This window comes from Vitis vinifera, chromosome 12, assembly GCF_030704535.1.
Source record: "Vitis vinifera cultivar Pinot Noir 40024 chromosome 12, ASM3070453v1".
In the NCBI taxonomy this organism is placed as follows: Eukaryota; Viridiplantae; Streptophyta; class Magnoliopsida; order Vitales; family Vitaceae; genus Vitis; species Vitis vinifera.
The window spans coordinates 4425286-4447649 of NC_081816.1; the positions used below are offsets into that span (position 1 = coordinate 4425286).

The 22364-nt window shown below is 33.7% G+C and overlaps 3 protein-coding genes across 4 annotated transcripts; 2 read left to right on the forward strand and 1 right to left on the reverse strand.

The window, feature by feature from the left end:
* Positions 1–629: 629 nt before the first annotated feature.
* Positions 630–11283, reverse strand: LOC100250631 (probable serine/threonine-protein kinase At1g54610). 2 transcript variants are annotated; one of them, XM_010658670.3, is made up of 9 exons: positions 10961–11283; positions 10178–10815; positions 8219–8503; positions 7692–8009; positions 6786–7013; positions 6050–6150; positions 5401–5515; positions 1675–2136; positions 630–1185 (listed from the first exon to the last, which is right to left on the reverse strand). In XM_010658670.3, exons 2-9 carry the CDS (start codon positions 10565–10567, stop codon positions 952–954), a joined length of 2133 nt encoding a protein of 710 aa, XP_010656972.1. In that variant the 5' UTR covers positions 10568–10815; positions 10961–11283; the 3' UTR covers positions 630–951. The 2 variants fall into 2 exon arrangements, with proteins under 2 accessions (XP_010656972.1, XP_059597047.1); XM_059741064.1 differs by having other exon boundaries at positions 10178–11264.
* Positions 11284–19143: 7860 nt separating this feature from the next.
* LOC100255813 (uncharacterized) lies at positions 19144–19865 on the forward strand. The gene has a single exon (XM_010658669.3). The coding sequence runs from the start codon at positions 19254–19256 to the stop codon at positions 19686–19688; it is 435 nt and encodes a 144-aa protein (XP_010656971.1). The 5' UTR covers positions 19144–19253; the 3' UTR covers positions 19689–19865.
* A 302-nt stretch (positions 19866–20167) lies between these two features.
* On the forward strand, positions 20168–22156 carry LOC100260881 (uncharacterized). The gene has a single exon (XM_002274086.4). It carries the CDS (start codon positions 21316–21318, stop codon positions 21862–21864), a length of 549 nt encoding a protein of 182 aa, XP_002274122.1. The 5' UTR covers positions 20168–21315; the 3' UTR covers positions 21865–22156.
* The last annotated feature ends 208 nt before the right edge of the window (positions 22157–22364 follow it).

Here is a 22364-nt window from a genome sequence, read left to right on the forward strand (position 1 = left end):
CCTTTATTCTTCTTCATACTTCATACATACAGAGAGGTGAGACAACTTTTTGGAAAACCAGTTCCAGAACATGGTTTTTACCATTATTTATTTATTAAGAGAACAAAATTGTTTTGAATACTTCTATTAACATTAATTAATTTGAGTTAAAGTATGGATATCATTTCTTAATAAAAAAATCCTTGGTGCTCCATGCACTATGTTTGACCACAAATAATGAAAGACTAAGACAATTCCCAATAACCAGTTTTTAAAAATAATTTCCTTAACATTTTTAAAAACAAAATTTTATTTGAGAATTTAAAATATTTTTAACTTGTTTCCTCTACTTTCAAAAAAAAAAAAAATTATTTGTAATACTTTATTTTGAATCATTTTACAATTATTATATAAAACAATTCCTCAAAAACAAATAAAAACAATTTTAAAAAATTAAAATATATATTCAAAAAACACCACATTTTTTAAAACACATTCTCAAAAATCTACTTTCTTATTCCTAACCAGGGTCTTAGCTTTGAGCAATTAATTGAAGGATTAGGTTTAGGGGTATCCTCTCAACTCTTACACAACACATATATGATTACATTTGTTCCTATAAATACAAATGCAGCTTTGGAAAAACCATATAGAAATGAAATGATTCCATTCATTTTGGATAATGACCTTATTTTGACAAATAATCCCCCTACTAAAATACAACAGGAGAAGGCAAATTGTAGAATCATATATATTTACACCATGTGTTCTCAACAGCCTCCTCCCATATGTTGTAGAATTCAAATAGTAACAGCTTCAAAATTGCCATTTTAATTCTGCTATTGTCATCTACCGAAAGAATTAACTCTTAACAAAAGCACTCACTATACATGCCACACTAATACTACATAGGAGACCATAATTACCTATCTGTGTGTCTCTCTTTCTGTATCTGTTGGTGGGTTGAGGGTGTCATAACCCCATTTGTCGGACACCGTTGCTGGGGACATATTTTGGGGGATTGCCTCTTGCTTGCTGCTTCCCTTGAGACTGATATTTCCCTACTTTCATCTTCTCAAATCGAGCTCGTCGATCAAGTTCTTGGACCTTACGATCATGATCTTTCAGCATCTGATCCACGTTGTTTGATGTAACGAGTAAAGGACCAGAGAAGTACATCTTGTTTGTATTGGATCGGTTGCTTTGCTGAGAAACAACATGAATATAGCACCCTATGTTAGATTTGATGAGATGAGAACTGCAATATTTGGGACAGATGAAAGACCAAAGTTCATAATGTTGTTCAGTTCATGGATGCTGACTGGGAAAACAAAAATCATATATGAAAGATAGGGAAAGGGAGGGCAGAATGCTAATACACAGAAATCTAATTATTTTGGGCAGCAGTAATGATTTGAAATTAACAATGGGTGTTTGACAAAAGGCAACACGTCATAATCCCCAGCAATTAATAGGGGAAAGGTCACTAAGAAATTGGGAAGCCAGGGGTGTCAGAAAATCAACAAAAAATAAGAAAGATTGGGTATTTGACAAAAGGCAACATGTCAAAATCCTTCATACCAAGTCAACAACTATTCCTATTTTAGTTCATGAAATTATAAAACCAATCATGCTTTTTTTAAAAAAAAAAGAAAAAAAAAATCGGTTATCAGAGCAATTTGTCATAGAGCGTACCAGAATCGGTTCTTTAGTACTCCCTTTTCCATCTTCTGTCAGATAAGAGTCTTCACTGAACTTATTATGATGCTTCCGATCATGCTTTCCTGATTCATTCATTGATCCTGGAAACCTGCTCATTTGGTTTCTTGGTTCTAGCTTTGAAGGACCAGGTTTTTCCCGGCGATCTTCAGATGAAGTTCTAGTTGCTACTAGACCAGATAATGTTGCTAAGTCAGCTCTAGTTGAAGTCATGGGAAGATCATCATGTTTCTTTCCAGCCTTTGACCATCCAGCAGCACGAACCAATGGCCCTGAATGTGAAACTCTAGCAGAATGATGCTCGAATAGATTTTTGCTCACTTCTTTTACACCTTGTGATTGTCTAGGTGGATCAATTGGAAAGCCAGAAGCAGCTTCCTCCTGATTACGGTAGAACATCTCACTTCGGCTCTTCGAATTAGCCTGGCCTTGTCTCTTCTGTAATTAGAAGGAAACATCATTACACCGAGAAGAAATATGGATAAAGGCGATATTACTTATTAAGATAACAGGAGGAGGTTTTCCCTAAGGTTATGTTTAGTTCCCAAAAAATTTGAGGGAAAATACGAGGAAAAGAAAATAAAGAGAAGGTAGAAAAAAGGAAAAAGTGAAGAAAAATTTTAAAAATATATTTAAATTCAAATAAATTATTTTTATAAATTATTTCAAACTTATTTCACTTATTTTAACTCTTTTATATACAAATTAAGTAATTTGAAAATGTATAAGTTTTTAACTAATTTTAATTATATTTGATTTTCTTTCATATTTTCTATAATAAAACCATACATGCGAAAATTATTTTCCTTGGCATTTTTTTTTGCCCTTCAGTAGTACTTTCCTAGAACCAAACACAAAATAAAGTGTGCATTTCTAAGAAAACTAAACAACAAATAGCACCTGAACTATAATGTAGGCTACCCTCCAATATTAGATACAAAATGATATTTTCCAAGGTTCCCTGTTTTCATTTCTTGCTATCATTTGATATATACAACTTGAAGTTCAGAGAAGTGTATTGAACTTTGCTTTTACCGATTGATATTTCAAGGAAATCAAAGATCAAAACATGTAAGATTAGAATTAACTCAGAAAGATAAATACTAGGCAAGTGAATATCTGAGTTTGTTGTCATAATGTGTGATCACATAAAGAATAAGGCTTGGAATAAAACAATCAATAGGCGTAACAAATAAATTTAGATGCACCATGATTAGGTAAAAGAGATGCACTGTTTGCTTCTTCAGCTAGGTAACATTAGCTATAGTCAGATTTTGTTCTTTTTCTTTTTCTACATAAACGTGAGTCACATAAGCAGGGAATGAAAATAAGCAATGACCTTTGGAAACTTGCATGTGTATAATTCATCATCTTCAATCACATAAAAGTAGACAACTATAATGATAAATCTTTATATTTGTGCTTTTAGCCCTGTTCAAAAACATTTGTTTACATAGACATGCAATATCATGGATGTGTTAGCAGGAAACATGTGTCTTCTTAATGAGTTGGACAATAGGAGTCACTTGACAAGGAACTCAAAAAAGATAATTGTCATCACAAATGGCAGGCAGGGCTCTAACTTCTAACAAAATTTCAAACTTTTTTTTTTTTTTTTTGATCAGAAACGAAGAAGATTATATTAATAAAAGAACAAATACAGAAGAGAAAAAGGAGACAAAAGAAAGAGAAAAAAACCAAGGGAAGGATGAGAGGTCCTTCCTACACAATAACCAAGGAAAACACCCAACAATAGTAATCTAAAGACAAGAGAAAACCCAACAATCTTCAAACTCTTTAAACGCAAACCCCAATCCAATTGATTTGTAGAATGCTTAGAGGAACTCCTCTAAAAGCTTCAGTACAAGAAGCCCATAGAGAAGAGTAAAACCAAATCAAATCCCACACCACCTCTTCCGTTCTCCCTTTATCCTCAAAGATTCTATTATTCCTTTCTTGCCACACCATCCAAATCAAAGTAAGGCACGCAATTTGCCAAAGAATCTTGCCTCTTACTGAGTTCCCCAAGCCTCTAAAGGAAATAACCAACATATCCTCAATGCTCCTTGGAGGGACCCAAATCACACCTACTAGATTGAACAACCTGTGCCAAAGTCCAATGGTGACGGGACAATGAAGAAAAAGATGATCAATCGACTCTCCATTTCTTTTGCAAAGAATGCACCATTGAGGACAGAGGGCTTTGTAGGGTCTTCTCAATTGCAACTTGTCATTAGTGTTTACCTTCCCATGTGCTACTAACCAAGCGAGGGCCTTAACCTTTGAAGGGACTTTTGAGCTCCATAAAAACTTGGCCGGAAGGAACATTAAAGGATTTGAATCTTTTGACAAGGCATAGAAAAAAGATTTCACTGAAAACGAACCTGACGAAGACAAAGACCACGCTCTTGAGTCTGATGAGGAAGGGGAAAGAAGCACAGAATGAAGGGAGGACATTAATCTCTGAAGGAGATCAATTTCTGAATCCGTTAGATTGCGGCGAAAGTTAAAATTCCAAGACAATGGAAAGGAGTTGCCAAGGACATTTGAGACAGTAAGGTTTCTCACAGAACTAACTCTGTAGAGTTCAGCAAATTGAGCACACAAAGTTTGGTTTCCCCACCAAAGATATTCCCAAAACCGAATTCTCTCCCCATTGCCCACCACTAGGCGAACAAAAGGGGAGAACTCTTGAAAAACTTGAGCAATAGCCTTCCAAGGACATCTGTGAGACCATCTAACCACCATGTTGGCGTCCCATCCATTAGGATGTGTCCCATATATACTCGCAATAACCTTGTGCCAAAGACCGCTCCTTTCTCTAGGAAACCTCCAAAGCCATTTCCCTAAGAGGGCACTATTTCTCATAGAAGTCTTCCCAAAGCCCAAACCTCCCATCTCCCTTGGTCTACTGACAACCTCCCATCTGATAAGGTGATCTCTCTTCCCTTCCCCGGCCCCAGACCAAAGAAAATCCCTTTGCATCTTCTCAATCTTTGAAGCTATAGATACAGGGATTTTGAAGAGGGAAAGGAAATAGCTAGGGATATGAGACAGACAAGACTGAATTAGAGTAATCCTCCCTCCCAAAGACAAATAGGCCTTTTTCCACCCATCCAGCCTCCTTGAAATTCTCTCAACCACTGGATCCCAAAATCCTATTGTCTTTGGGTTCCCACCTAACGGGAGGCCTAAATAAGACAAAGGCCACTCTGACACTCTGCACTCCAAAACCAAAGCCAAACTAGACAACATTTCCTGCCTAGTGTTGATACCTGAAATGGTGCTTTTTTCTAAGTTGATTTTTAAACCAGATACTTGCCCAAAAACCAAAAGGATAATCTTAAGGTTTTGAAGAAGATCCAAAGAGGCTTTAGAGAAAAATATGGTATCATCAGCAAACTGTAGCAAGGACACTCTAGTCCTATCCCTCCCCACAAGGAAACCCTCAGTTATCCCAGCTTCCTCAGCTCTAATCATCAACCTACTTAGAACATCTGCTACTAGAGTAAAAAGGAAAGGAGAAATTTCAAACTTTCATCATCAAATTTTAGACCAATTCCAAAATTTCGCATGTGAGAATATATGAATAAATTATTTCAAAGGAATTTCAAAGAACAATTGATATTTAGGCAGTGTAAGTTTAAATTTTCACCAGGGCTGGAATATGCTGAATTAAAACGAAACCTCATTTGGAATTACCTGCATCGACATGGCTAACTCAGCATTAGCATTTGGTGCTGCAATTGCCCGAGATTCTTTGGATCCTCTCCTCTCTGGATCAACCCTCTGGCCCCTGCCACCTCCTGCTCCTTGCCTGTGAGGATTAAGAAAAAAAAGGTAAACGCTACAAAGACCACTCTAAGACAGGAAGTAAGCCTCTCTAAACCATTTATATCTTCTATACCAAATCTTTAGAACCAAGGAAAAATTTATTCAGAACCCGAACTACAAAATGCTACCCCATTAATGAACAGAATATCCAAATGAAGTTCAAAGGTAGCTCATGTAGTGTATAAATCCAAATTTCCCTTTTAATATATATATATATATATATAAACACACCACACACACATACACATCCAAATTGTTTGTTTGAAGAACTAACTGCTTCACCATTCATGGCATGACCAGAATACTTTTAGCTGACAAGCAACTACAATAAGATGCAAAACTTGGCAATTAATCTATTCAAGATTAATTCCTACTATGCCACAAAGCATACAAAAACAGGTTTCAATGAACAATAATATATATCATAAAGCAAGCTATGATTTTCCAATGAAAGAAGAAGAAAAGTTTTCATGTTTATTATTCATAACATGAATGACGATCAACTAATATAATGCACCTTCTAACTTCTTCTTCCCGCAATTTTGCATCAATCTCTTTGCTGGGAGGATACTTGGGCAAACTTGAAGGATCACAAGCAAGCGGTTTTGTTGTGAAGAACTGTTAAAGAAATATCCATTAAAATAGGTAAAAAATATTATAAATCTCAAGAAACAAAAGTGGAACATGTTACTCAAGAGAGAATGAAAAGAACTGATGGCTCAACAACAATTGGAAGAACTATGTTGCACTAGAGAATTACGTTACACTATCATGAAAATGGCAAAAGAGTTGCTTTTCACTTAAATATAAGATAATGAAGGAGTGGTGTGGTATTGAGGGACTGTCATGCAATGTGATTTTCTTTTCTTTGCCCAAATAAATACTTCAGTTGGCCTCCTTTCCCCCTAAATGCATTCTTTTTCTTTGTAGTAGGGTTCTTTATTAATAACAGTGAAAAGAATACACATTCTACCACAAACAAATATCAAGTACTAAGAACATTACAACAGATAATTTCAATCTCATTGTTCTGCTGTTCAACCATTTATAATGTTTAATAGGAAAAGGAAACTCAAAAGCAAGTTTTTAGATCATACAGGATTCAAACAAATATCAAGTACTAAGAACATTACAACAGATAATTTCAATCTCATTGTTCTGCTGTTCAACCATTTATAATGTTCAATAGGAAAAGGAAACTCAAAAGCAAGTTTTTAGATCATACAGGATTCAAGAAGAAGAAGAAAACATACCTCACTCTTGAGAGCAGCAGCTGCAGTTCCTCGATGTGCAGGATCTATGGAAAGTAAAGTCTCCATAAGCCCTACAGTAGCAGCAGGAAAATCTTTAAATGTTTCTGCAACACAACATCTATAAGGTTGTTGAGGTTTGAACACTGCTGAATGAGGTAATTTTGATTTTCTCCAGAAATCCTCAGATGGTGAGCCACAAAGCTTAAAAATCCTGTGCAATTGCTCAACCTACAAGGTACAAGCATATAAAGTTTATCAAAATCATCTATCTATAATACTTTTGGAAAAAAAAAAGACCTTTCCCATGGACATAGACACAGACATCCAAACACAGTTGAGAAATGCAATCCACTTATCAAGGAGGAAAACAAAAAGGTTCATTAAATCTGTAAACAGGATTGCGGAGTAATACAAACTTGCAAAGTGTAAGCAACAGTGCCTATGTGTCACAATGATCCATGATGCATTTCATGGATTCAAGTTTACTACCATGTTTGTCATCTATTGACAGATTCATACACCAAATAGCAGCTAAAGAGCACACCCTTGCACCTGGTGTTTGTTTACCCCATTACTGGTACTATCACAAAGTCACCACAATATGATATCCATGGATCTTAATGTTAGCATGGAGCTGGTGGCATGGTGAGCTACCACATGTGACACCAGTGAGCCCAAACAGATACCCTGTGCCATGGCATGATGCTATGCCTAGGCAAACCAGTCTAAATATGAAACAACACTTATCCTTGCCCTTGAGTAATGAATTTTCCACATAAAACAAATTGGAAAGGAAACTTCAAATGAACTCAATCACATTTGATCTTTTTTGTTTTACTTTTCTGCCAGGTTAGAAATACGCTGTAAATGGCATTTCCATGGAAATATACACTAGCATAAAGGTACCTCTGTCCTTCCGGGCATAATAGGCTTGCCAGCATATAATTCTCCAAGTATGCAGCCTGCGCTCCATAAATCCACAGAAACTCCATAGTGGGTGGCTCCGAGTAAAAGTTCTGGCGGACGATACCAAAGAGTCACAACACGGCTCGTCATTGACAAACTACGATGAGGATCAAAAAAACTAGCTAAGCCAAAATCTGCAATCTTCAGGATGCCATTATTGTCAATTAGAAGATTTGAACCCTTTATGTCGCGATGCAGAACACCATGACTATGACAATGATCAAGACCACTGAGTAGTTGCTGCATGTAGCATTTGATCTATAATAGAAAAACCAATATACATAAGAATTGGTACATCAGTGTTTAAAAGCAGAGAGTTAAAAATTAATTGATTTCTAAAAACAAAAAAAAAAATTGTACCCATGTCACTTCTGGTTATGACTAAATATGTAAAAGAAATCAACATTAAAAATACTATATTGAACGGAAGTCTATAGAAAAGCATATGATAACTATCATATAACTACCTGTGGTTCTGTGAACTTGCAGCCTGGAAGCGCTGCAAGTCCTGTAAGATCATGTTCCATATACTCGAAAACAAGGTACAGGCTGAAAGACTTCCTTGAAGTGACCAAGCCTTCCAGTTTTATTATATTTGGATGATCAAGCCGGCGCAAAACAAGAATTTCCCTTGCCATAAATTTGACACTCTCGGGATCTAGATGGTCAAACCTTACTTTCTTCAAAGCAACAATTTTTCCACGAGTGACATCACGACCCTTGTAGACATTGCTATAAGTACCTTGGCCAATCTGAAAGCAAGAGATATTATCAGGCAAAAGAAAAAGACAAACAAGGAAAGCATTAAGCAAAACAAGTAGCCCCCACACCATTCAAAAATACTAGTTATAATAGTAATAACAACATCATGGACAAAAAAAAAGAAAAGAAAAGAAAACGGACACTCAAAGAGGGGAAAACCACAGTAAGAACAACAGAAAGACAAAATGTCAGAAGAAAAATTTGCATGGGACACCCAAGCAGGTGAAGCTTAAACCTTTGTTGAGTTGATCCTAAACCTGTTGCCAGTCCTTTTTAGAATTTTGTTTGGAATTCATATTTTTCCTCAACACATGAAAAATAGATGACATTGATCAGCATTTGCCTTGGTAATCAGTAACCACTGGACAATCACCTTAGCTAACTAGCACCAAAGTTTTATTTCTTTCTCAATGACTCCTTTGGTTGATCCACAACCAAACTGATCTATGATCAGACTGCAGTTGATCTACGGCCAAGCTCTTTCCCGCCCCATTCAATTTAATAGAGGACTTCTTAATTCTTGTAGTTCACAGACTCCTTAGTTTATTAGATTCTTTTTATTAAAAAAAAAAAAAAAAAACTAGGGTCCCAAACCAATAAGTAGGCTCAGTGATCTCTGTTCTTTGATAAGCAGGTCTGGGGCTCCACATGGACAGATTCCTACAATGTCTGACTCCCCAGTCATTATGGATCTAATGGCAGAGTGGCAAAGGGGTGGCAGGTAGGAGAAGCAACTACAGAGCCAGCATTGATGATTGAGATTGTAGCAATATTTCTTTTGTAATGATTTTTTTTTTTCATCTTTCCTTCAGTTTCATCAATAATAGTTTACTGTGATCATAAATTTTTGTCTTCTTTTTCCTTATTTTTTTAATTTAATTCCCATTAATTAAGTGAATTTTACCAGCTTCTTTGTTAGCTATCAGTGTTTAGTTTAACTAAAATCAACAAAAGAAAGTTTTTCAACTATCAAGATCTGTTAAATGATCTATGCTTGCGAATACAATATATTTAGGGCTATCATGTTTGCTCTCTCAAATTGATACATATTCTCCAGGGCTTTTCCATAGTCCCTGAAGCACCTATAGGTTTAACCCACTCATTCTTTACACAAGCAGTTATCAGTTTTAGACTTTTAGTATCACATGAACAAAACATGTTAACTGATATTTTCTCATTATACCCCTAACTAGCACTAGCTTCTTAATGCACTCTATGTCAATCTTATTTTGTCTTGTCGTTCATCCATCTAAACATGCACACACTTTGGTATGTTAACATTTAGTCATTTAAAGTATATGAGGCGTAAACTATCATGATAATCTTTTCCGAAGGAGATATGTTAGCATTTGGTCATTTAAAGAAAACGAACAAGTTTTCCAGTCGGTCATTGGTTAGAATTAGTTACCATGGGCATGTGAAGGCATCCATGAATTTCATATATCTCTGTATCAATGGAACTATAGCAGATCATAGATAAGAGTATTTTTATTTGTTCCACTATATTTATTCTACTTTCACATAGCCTATCACTAATAACAATAAGAACAATGGAAAATATTCTCAATTAATATAATGAAACTAGTCTAATTATCAGACTTAACAAGGGTATTATGATACTAAAAAAACTGCAAATTGACAATAAAATCTAAAAGAGAACATACTTTATCCAACTTCTCAAAAGTATCTGCACGCCGTGGTATCCAACCTTTGATGGCTTCACCGGCCACCGCAGCAAGCCAAGATGGCCAGCCCGCCGCCACCTGTTCTCCCTCACTTGCCTTTGGAACCCTACCCATGCCTGGATGATTAACTCCACCGACTTCACTCCTTTCCCTCTTCTCCTTCTCCAACTTGTAATCCTCATCATACACCCGAACTGAGCTGTTTGCCTTCCTATCAATCAACACGACTTTCACATCACCACTCTCCTCTCGCCTCAGCGAATTCAACCTTTGCCCCCTTGCTTCTGCTGATTCTTTATTCGGAAACCTCTCCCTCGGACTCTCCCGGCTATCTTTAATAGCGGAAGGCTTCCCAACTATGCAACCCATGGTGAATTTTTCAAAATCCAACAACACCCACCTCTACAATCACAAACCCCAATCCACAACCCTATCCAAAAACCCTATCTTCAATACCCATAAAAAATTAATCTCCAAAATCGATCTAAAACTCATCAACTTCATCAAAACCCAACAGCACCCACCTTAACAATCACAAATCCCGACCCAAAAACCCCCTTAATCAAAAAATGTTCGCCCACATAATCTAATACTCATCGATCGACCATTAACCTCTCCTGCACATCAAATTCAAACACAATTCCCATGAGTTGAGTACAAACCACGCGGAAATCGAACGTTCTTCCGTACTTTCGATGTTGTTTCAACGTTGAAAATGTCAAAAAAGTTTATGATAACTCAAAGGAATTGCCACAACACTACCTTGAAAGCCCTACCAATTGGGAGACTTGTTAGTGAAGAAAGAAGGGGTTGTTTGGCTTGACACTCCAAAAACGCGTATTATATACTAAAAAGACGGCGGTGCCGGCAAAGGATGAGTCAAAAGAATCCAAACTCTGTCTTATATTTCTCTCTCCAAAACTGAACGGTAACAGTTATTCGGATTGAAGAAGGTCGTTGAGTTCTGTTTGGGAATTTAAATTGGTGCATTCAACGCGTTTTTATTGTTCTAAACCACCTATCATAATCCAGGGATCCCCTCAGATTCCTATCCTTCATTTTCCTCCATTTGCTTTTACTCTACTGTTTTGGAAATTATTAGAGCACGGAGCATCCATTATTAACCCTAAGGGAAGGCAAGAAGATTCATATTCAACATTAAAAAAATCTTTTTATTAGTTAAATTTTTTAATTTTTTCATTCAATTAAAAAAAATATATATATATATATATACCAATCTCAACCTCACTCACATTTTCAATAAATAAAAATTTTGTTTTTATGTATAATATTTTCTAGACAATACTTTAATTACAAACATTTTTTAGAGAGAATTGTTGATGTATTTTCTAACGCTTGCATTCAACATGCAATGTTTTAAAGATTTTCTACCATATATGATAAAATTTCTTGATTTGTAAAATGATAAGATAAATCTATATTTTTTATATAGAAAAATTGTGATATTATATGTAAGTTACCATTAATTTTTATTTTTACTTTTAAATATATGAAACGTATCCAAACATATTTAGTTATATATATATATATATATTGTGATAGTATTTTTGATAATATGTTACATAATAAAAAATGATTTCACTAAGAATTATAAATTTAAGGGTTCATGAGCCTCGGGAAGATTCGATAAGAATCATATAAAAAAAGCGTTGTAATTCCCTTTCAAAATCTTCATTTACAGTCATATCAATATTTTGTCTCTATTACAAACCTTTCATAAAATTATAAAAAGTATTGTCATTTTTTATACTCTAATTTCGACGTTTAAAATTATGTAGAATTAACTTAGAATTAGTAACATTAAAATGAAGTTTCTCAAATACTTTTAAAATATGGTAGCTTCTAATTTTGATTTTTGATTTTAGAGAGATACTTGTATGACTATTTGTGATATTCGCATACAATTGTGGAAAACGACAAGTTCGAACTTCGACATTAATTGTTTTTCGTTGCATTTTATATTTAGGAGACATAATATTAACTTCTACACGTGAGGAGGCAAAATATACAAGGTGTCAAAGTAAGAGTGGTAACTAAATATCATGGAGAAGATGCTTATATTGACGTGTTCTTGAAACCAGGTGGTTGGTGCATTTGTCGTAGGCCCAAGTGGCAGCCAGCATTAGGTAGGAAGTAGGACGAAGTCAAGCCAAATTTAAAGACAATGGGCCACTCACCGCCCTCCGAAAATCAAACTTCCCAGTCAACACCCCTATAGTTTTCCACACTAAAAATTAAATCTTTGGACCCACTACCGACCCCCGTGCCCTATCACCATTGTAGATGGTTTCAATATGTGTGTGCAGGCGATGCCGGCAGCGATAGCCTATCGACGATTACAATTTCATCTGGGTCTGGTCTCGGTTTTGGACTTCAAGTTTGGAATTTATTGAAGGGTTTTCTGTCTGTGTATGCCACTCCAGGCTTCGGATTTCCCAAGTCACTGTAAGCTACGTAGAGGTTCTTTTCAAAGGGATTTCACTATCCTATGATATTTTGACAGTAACATTGCGGTTGTCTTATGAAGTTGGATCTTGGTATTAAAGACCACTTCTTAGTTCTTACTATATGGAAATGGAAGATGCCGTTGAAAATTAAATGACACATGTACGGATTAGGTGGACATATTTAAAGAAAATGATCCTCTTAATTACAAAACCGTTATTGAAAACATTTTTTTTTTTTTAGAATTGAAAATGATTTCTTTTAGTTAAAATAGAAAAAAAAATGATTCTTAACCATATAAACATATTTTAAAGTCACAAACAACTATTGAGTTTAACACAAATGTTTATATGGGAGGAAACATGTTATTATAAATGATATATGATATGATATTTGATATTTGACTCTTACACAAGGTTTTGAGAGTTCGTATAGTAGTGATTTTAAAAAATGAATATTTGGTTTAAAAAGTGTTTTTGAAAAAAAAAATATATTTAATAAGATTTAGGAAACACTTTTAAAAATCTAAAAAATCATTTATAGTATTTGTTAAGAAAAACATTTATAAAAGAAAACATTTTTACTAGAAACATTGTTGAGTTGAAATATTTATAGAATGTGTTTGATAGTGATTTTAAGAAGTATTTCTAATTTTTTTAACACTTATAAATTTTTATCTTTCAAGTATAAAAAAAGACTGAAAACGCTTTCTAAAATTACTACCAAACACACTCTTAATGTGTTGAGGAATATTAATACTCGAAGTGTTTTCAGGAAAATTACTTATCAAGTATTTCTTCATAAAATATTATAAGTAATTTTTCAACACTATAAGTTATTTTTCAAAATTTTAAGTGTTTCATAAATTTTGTCAAACATATGATTTTAAAAAAAAATACTTTTTTAGTTAAAATCGCTTATTAAAATCATTGTCAAATAGACTTTTTATTTGTACTACCCCATAAAAGATTTTTATTTATCCATATGATCCTCGTAATACCATGGATATAAGAATAATTTTATGTTCTTTATTAGCTGTGATTGTGATATCTTATATCTAATAAGTAAAAAAAGTTATTTACACTATATACGTGGTAAACTCATTTTAATAATATAATCATGTTTTAAAATCACGAAGATTTACTTAACTTAAAACAAACAATATCTATATAGAAATGAGAAAATCATTACAAAATCATACTCAAAACTATTTTCAAAAATTGTTTTTTGAGAAAGCTCACAAATAAAGTCTAAGGGTTTGTTTGGTAACTATTTTTGAACACGAATTTCTGTTCTTGAGAATAAAAAAAAAAAAAAATACATTTGACAACTATAAACTATTTTCTATTTTATGTTCTTAAGAACAAAAAATATGAAATTTGTAAAAAATATTTTTTAAGTGTTTTCTATTATTTTCATTTATTTTATGAGGATTGTTTTATAAATATAAAAAATAATTAAAAACAAAGTACTTAATATAAAAATTATTTTTAAAATCTATTTAAAAATATTTAAAATGATTTTAAAACATTTTTTAAACAGACTTTTATTTTATAAAAACATCATAAAACAGTTACCAAATACACCCGACTCACTCTCTGCCTTTCGACAAACTATTGAAAAGTTGGAATGAAAAGGATATGTTTAAATTGATGGTCTTCTAGAAAGGAAATTTTGCCAAAATATATAAATTATAAAAGAATTTTATAAACATGAATGAATAACGACTTAGGAGGAAAGGAAATGAGATTCTCCGGGAAAGAGAAAGCAAATTGAGAGGAATAACTTTCCCCAACTGTCCACGACACACTAGCTTTCTTGACTTCAAAATTGGGAAAACACCTTCAATCCTCGAAATTGGAATGATTCCAATCGAATTCATCCCACCTGAATGAAGTAATATATGGAGTAGAAAAACCTGGCACGTGGTAGACTTACGAGTGCATAGCTTGTTGATGAATGAATCAACTTCTAGATGTGGATTCTAGAATCTCGCTAATGAGTAGTTTTGGAAGATTTATTTGAAAAATGTTATTGATTTTGCCTTTTGTTTTTTGTTTTTATTAATTATATAAAAATATAAAATTCATTTTCGGGATTTCTAACATTTTTAGAGAGGTTTAGGTGATGTCTATTTTTTAGCAAAAAAAAATCAAAATATTTTATTTTTATTTATTTGATTAAAAGTAACATATATTGATAACATATTCGTTTTAATTATGTTATTTGATATCAACATGTTATTTTTTATTGAATAGAAAAAATAGAATATTTTAACTTTTTTTATTCAATTAAAAAAAAAACACTATCTCATAAATGTTTTTTTTTTCTTTCAAAAACATTTAGAAAAGAAAACATTTTTACTAGAAATATTATTGAGTAGAAACATTTATAGAGTGTGTTTGATAGAATTTTAGGAAGTACTTCTAATCTTTTTAATACTTATAAATTTTTATCTCAAGTATAAAAAAAGATTATAAATATTTTCTAAAATTATTACCAAACACACTTTTAGTGTGTTAAGGAATGTTAATACTTGAAATGTTTTTAGGAACAGCACTTATCAAGTATTTCTTCATAAAATACTATAAGTGATTTTTCAACATTAAAAGTTATTTTTCAAAATTTTAAGTGTTTTCTAAATTTTGTTGAACATATGATTTTAAAAAAAAAATACTTTTTTTAATTAAAATCGCTTATTAAAATCATTGTCAAATAGACTTTTTATTTGTCCTACCCCATAAAAGATGTTTATTTATCCGTATGGTTCCATAATACCATGGATATAAGAATAATTTTATATTTTTTATTAGTTGTGATTTTGTTATCTCGTACCTAATAAGAAAAAAAGTTTTTGACACTATATATGTAGTAAACTCATTTTAATAATATAGACATTGTTTTAAAATCACAAAGATTTACTTAACTTAAAACAAACAATATTTATATAGAAATGAGCAAATGATTACAAAACCATATTCAAAACCATTTTCAAAAATTGTTTTTTGAGAAAGCTCACAAATAGAGTCTAAGGGCTGACTATTTTCAAAAACAAATTTATGTACTCCAGAATTAAAAAAAAAAAAAGAGAAAACACATTTGACAATTATAAACTATTTTCTATTTTATGTTCTTAAAAACAAAAAAATATTTTCTAATTATTTTATGTTATTTTCACTTATTTTATGAAATAATTATATAAATATAAAAAATAATTAAAAATAAAATACTTGATACAAAAATTATTTTTAAAAATATTAAAAATAATTTTAAAACATTTTAGTTCCTAAACAGACTTTTATTTTATAAAATACCATTAAATAGTTACTAAACAAGCCTTAAGATTCACTTTTTGTCTTCCGACAAACTATTGGAAAGTTGGGATGAAAATGAAACGCTTAAATTGATGGTCTTGTGGAAAAGGAAATTTTGCCAAAATATATAAATTATAAAAGAATTTTATAAACTTGTATAAATAACGACTTAGGAGGAAAGGAAATGAGATTCTCCGGGAAAGAGAAAGGAAATTGATAGGAATAACTTTCCCCAACTGTCTACAACATACTAGCTTTCTTGACTTCAAAATTGGGAAAACACCTTCGATCCCCGAAATTGGAATGATTCCAATTGAATTCATCCAACCTGAATGAAGTAAATATGGCGTAGAAAAACTGGGCACGTGGTAGACTTGCGAGTGCAAAGCTTGTTGATGAATGAATCAACTTCTAGATGTGGATTCTAGAATCTTCATTATTATTTATTTATGTTCAACTTACAATTATCACTATTTTGCCTTTTGTTTTTTGTTTTTATTAATTATACAAAAATCTAAAATTCATCTTCGGGATTTCTAACATCTTTAGAGAGGTTTAGGTAATGTGTGATTTTTAGCAAAAAAAAAATCAAAATATTTTATTTTTATTTATTTAATTAAAAGTAATATATTGATAACAGATTCATTTTAGTCATGTTATTCGATATTAACATGTTGTTTTTAATTGAATAAAAAAATCGAATATTTTAACTTTATCTATTTAATTAAAAAACAAACATCATCTTATAAATGTTTTTTGTGCAAAAATATAATTTCCGCTTTCGATGCGTACAAACTTTTGATGAGTAATATAGTGCTACAATAGGTAATTTGGTCATAGCAGTGAAACACCCTAATCAAATCGAAAAGTAACTTGATCGTATTTGGGAAATATATTGATGTGATTTTTTTTTTAACTTAATCGAAATAGGTTGCAACTTAAGTAGGTATTTTTAAAAAATGATATGATCATATTTTGGGTAGATAACTTCATTGGATTGCTTCTCAATTGGATCAAACGAATCTAATCACTAAAAATTAGAGGTGTCATACCTTTGATGACGCATTAGCTCCCCTTTAGCCCCTTTTAAAGTAAGGTATTGTTATAATATTCTTTTCAAATGATTGTTTTCCCACATCATCAACTTCCTAATGCTAATATCAAAAAAAAAAAAAAAAACTTCCTAATCCTAACTTGATATGTATGCTACATACATCTTGAGTATCTCCAACTCATTGTCTTTAACCTTTCGAAATTAGTCAAATACTCTTGGAACAATGGAATTGAGAATGAAAATGAAAGGGCCATTTGAGTGGCTGTTTTCTAGTGGCACTTCAATGAGCCCAAAGAGAGCTGAGCATTCAGAAAACTCCCTTTTAAGTTTCATATTGGGCTGATAGGCCCACAGCCCAATTTGCATCCAAACATGAGAATTGGGTGTGGAAATGAAATAAAATAATAATAATAATAATAAGAAATAAATAAATAAATGATTAATTGATTAAAAATGATGAAAACATCCTAAATTTGTAAAACTAACCTTCCCATTTTTGAACTTGAAGAGCAACCCATTCTTGACATAAATACCCTTCAATATTTTCATTATTTATACGTGTGTTTTGAAAGAAATGTTAGAAAAAGATGAAGACATTTTTGTCAAAATAGGTATTTTTTTAGGTTGAAAAAAAATGAAGGATTAGTTTTTCAAAGTGGAAAATATTTCAACCCTTTTAATTGGTTATCCTATAAATAAATAAATAAATAAGCATGCAAATGAAATTGAATTCTTTATTATTTCCAATATTTTGTTACCAAATCTTTGCTTATTCCGTATCAAAAAACACAAACAAAAAGTAGAAAATTTGATCCGATCTAATTACTACATCAAAGAATTTCGATCCCAAATTCCATTACAACAATCAAATTTTCATCCATGCCCATATGTACCAAAAATTGGTTATTTTCCTTCTCCATTCACCAATATTTAATCTATTATTTTGCTATTTAGATGGTGTTCATTTTTTCAATAAAAAATTTGAAAAAAAATTCAAAAAAAAAGTATCATTAATAAATATATATTTCATCATAAAATAATAATATTATAATGACATGTATCTAATCACGTAGATATGTATTCACAAGGTTTGGAGTGATTCATATTGGGATATAAAAATGTCCCGTGAAATAGATAAACACCCCTCAATAAAACAAATCCCGAGTCGGAATTTTAATACTATTTGTAATAATTTATTCTTAATTATATACATATTATACGCTATGAAGCCAAATAAGCTCATAGATTTAAAACGCGTTGATGAGTAGAAAAATTTTATATTCTGAAGTATATAGATGCTATAATCCATCTGCCCTGGCATCGTGCTTGCCGTGACCATTGGGGTTTCAGAGAAACACATGGCAAACTGTATCATGTGAGGCAATTTTCTAAATTATATTAGTTTAATAAATTGAGGTTCAAGTTTCAAAGAGATCTGTAGCAATTTTTTTGTGAAAATAAAATTGGCGAATCATGGTGTTTCTGGCGGTTTTATTTAAAAAAACTGAAAGTGAACACCTTCCAATGCAAAATTTTCCCGGAAAAGCGTTTCCCGGAAACTATCCCCTGGAAAATTTCTACCCACCCTCCCCCGGCGCCAAACACAATGGCTCTCTCGCTGCCCATTCCACAACCCTACGCCCAAATGCCTCCAAATTCTAAATCACCTCGGTAAGCGTTTTTCAGAAATTCCCACAACTCCCGCCACACTCAACTACCATAGCACACATCCCAATGAAATCCACAACGTTCGCCACTAAACTCCCATCACCTTAGGGTTAGGGGGTTCGATCTCCAATCCTCTTCAGATCACATCGAAACTCGAGATGGGATTAGGGTTTTAATCAGCTTTCGTTTTCCCAGCACCTATAAATCTGTCAGTTTTTAGGGTCGACGACGAGAAGACGCTCAGAGTAACTAATGGGGCTAGGGTTTGTTCTTGATCAATGCTTTCATGTGGGTTCAATCGGGGTTTCAAAATTTGTTCAATTTCACAAATTGTCATTTCTAGGGTTTGTTTTCTAATACTGGGTTCCATTATTGTTCATTTCTAGCCTTTTTTTTTCCTTTTATCAATGCGTTCTAGCAAACTTAAATTTGTAAACCTCTTTTTCCTTGTAGATTATTCATTTTCTAGGGTTTTGATCTAGGATGTTTTTCATCTGGGTCCCCGTCTAAATTGTTTGGTTTCAGGGGTTTTGATCTGGAGTGTTGTTGATGAATGGCTCCATCCCTGTTCTTTGTGATATGTATTCTCCACTCATTGGTCACATTAACATGTGGGTCTTTAATAATGTTCTATCTCAACGAAATCTCAGTGCTGGGTCATGGCACAGAAACAGCTAGAAAGCTCTTGGGTTCAACACCCCATGACCAATTGTTGATCCAAATATCTGACTCTTTCGCTGGTTTGCTTCTGTTTATGATTGGGTTTTTGCTATTCATGGTGGCCTTTGTGAAGGACAGAGAGTTTCAGAGCTTCTTTGCTAAAGGGTGTGTTCTTCTCCATGTCTCAATGGCTCTTTGGAGGGTGTGCTTTGAGAGGAGGCTTGAAGACTTGGCTTGGGATTGGCCTAGGCAGGTGGCTGGGGACTTGGCCTTGGCTCTTTCATGGGTTTTCTTTCTTGTGTATTCTTGGAGGGAGAAGTATGATTAATGGATGATTTGGGTGCAGAATGAATCAGAATTCAGGGATTTGTGAAGTGGGAATTTGGTTTCTTTTTTTTTTTTTTTTCCCTTTGTTTGTAAGGTTGTGGCATGAAAGCACGGCTCAAAGATGTATATATTGGTGATTGTGGAGTGAAAAGAATTGAAAAGCCCTTGTTGGGTTACATACTTCTTCCAAATTTTGTAACAATGTTTCATGCCAGGCCAAGTGGAAAGAAAAATGTAAACTTTGTAAATTGACCTGTGGAGCTGGAAAATGTAAAATATTAGTTATATTGAACGATGTCAATATATTACTTTTAATTAAATAAAAAAAATTAAATATTTTGATTTTTTTTATTCGACCAAAAAATAAATACTATTTAAGTCGTAAGTGAAAAACGAGAAATTGATCGAACCTATCCAATTCAATCAAAACCAATCAAATCGACTCTTAGTAATTATAAAACTTCATTAAGCTTATTTAGTTCAATCTATCCATTAATAGAACATTGGTTCAATTTCCAAGTATAAATTAATGACCCCGATTCAACCAAATTTTTCCTCCAAAACCCATAAGACTAAACCTCTTCACAACTCACAACCCTAAGAGCCTCTTCAAAATTTCAAATGCATCCACATGAACTGACGCAAGCCTAAAACTTGATTGGACCGCTTCAAGTACTTTTGGGCACCCTGTTTCTGACCAGAAGACCAGAGGTACAGGTCTAAGGCCCACCATCTTGTGAAGCAAGCAAAGGAATCAAGGAATCTAAAAAGTAGTAACCTAGCCGCGTTGAACATGACTAGTAAGTAGTAAGTAACAGAGAAGGAACCTCCCAAACTGGTAATACAAATTCTGCCCAACGGCGGCTCTATCGGTTTTTTGAAAAAATTTCTCACGTGAACTGACCGGCAATAACCATTAGAGTTAAAGGCTTATCCTAGTTGGCCATATTGGTGTATGAAAACATACTTTAGGGACTCAAAATAAAATAATTCCACTTTGAAATTCAATTATTGTCGGGCCAAGATCAATTTAATAAAACTCAATTATACAAAACCCGGAATCAAGATACAAATAAATGGGACTAAAGTATAAAAAATGTGACAAAAAAATTATACAACCAAGATAAGATGCAACTACAAAACACTATAAAATAAGATGATAGACTCGAATGCAAAGTAATGAGACTAGGTGGCTTGAGAACAAAGGCTAAAAAGAATCTGCAAGGTGTAAAGTTACCAATGGCCAAACAGGGCATAGGAAAAGGACACTACCAACCCATGAAATGAAACCTTTTAGCCTTTTTAAGTCCAAAATTCCCAAATGCTCTGAACCCTCCATCATTTTCACTATTCCACCCCTCACCATCTAACCCACAAGTAAAGTTAGGGAATGCCCTCACCGTCATCCAAAGCGCGTACTCCACACGCCCCACTCAATGGCACATCACATTCCACCCACTCTCCCCACAGGGGGAGGGATGTTCCACTACAATTCTCATCCATTCTTTTTAACCATATTTGCCTAGAGATCGAGCGTGAAAGATCAACCACCGAAACCAAACAGGCCCCAAAACAGAGAAAGTGGTCGAAAAAAAATATTCTAGAGAGAGAAACCCAAGCAATCGTCCATGGCAGACATGGGGCGAGAGGAGGAGGAAGAAGAAGAAGTAAGAACCCCATCTTCACCACCGCAATCACAATCATCACATATGTTGGTACTATCGATTCTAAGCAAAAGGAGAACGTGGGTATGTCTCTTCATCCTGGTATACGCCGCCCTTCTCTTCTTCTCATGGAACCTCCTCAAGACCATCCTCTCCTGGTATAATAACTCCATGTCTTCTTCATCTCCTCCGTCGTCGTTTGGGTGGCCGGCCCTGTACGCATCAGTCCTGCTTGGGGTTGTCTTTGGCCTTCTTTCTATGGTGGCCGCCCTGGCCGTGGCTGTGCCGGCCACTCTAGTCACCTGGATCACGGTTCTGGTTCTTCTGACCTTCTGTGGGAAGCCAAGGAGGACTCTGGTGGTTGAGGGCAGGATGATCACTGCTGAGATTACAGGGTTTGTGCTCAAGATCTTGTTGAAGGAAGGGAATGTTGTGGCTGCTATTTGTGCCGTTTTGGGCTACTTTGCACTTGTTAGGAGGAGGGGTGAAGTTGATCTGGATAAATTTGGTTGATGGGTTTTGGGTGTTTGGTTGCCTGGAAAATGGTGGTTTTAATGAAATTTTGGGGGGCCGGGGTGCGGCGCGGGGGGTTGGTGTGGCGGGGCCGTGGTGGATGGAGATTTCGAAAAGTTTGCTCTCTCTCTCTTGTAATACTGAATATTGGGTTTTGAAATGTAATTTTTTTTGGGGTATAGTTTGTAGAATTAGTTTCCAGATTACTCTTTCTGGGTAAGGGCTTCTGAATGATAATTATCTGTAGAACTAAAGAAGAAAGAGTTAAATGAAAGAGCATTTTCGTTTATTACATTTTGCCCCTAACCTATGTCGTGTTTTTGCACATTACTCCCTCAAGTTCAAAATTGAGCAATATATTATTCATCTTTTATAATTGCATGCTCAATTTTTGAGAGATGAGGTTAATTTTTTAGACAAAAAGGCATGTACTTTACGTGTGATCGAGGCAAAACAATCATTTCATTTCAAAATACCAAATCCCCAATCTAGCCCTCTTC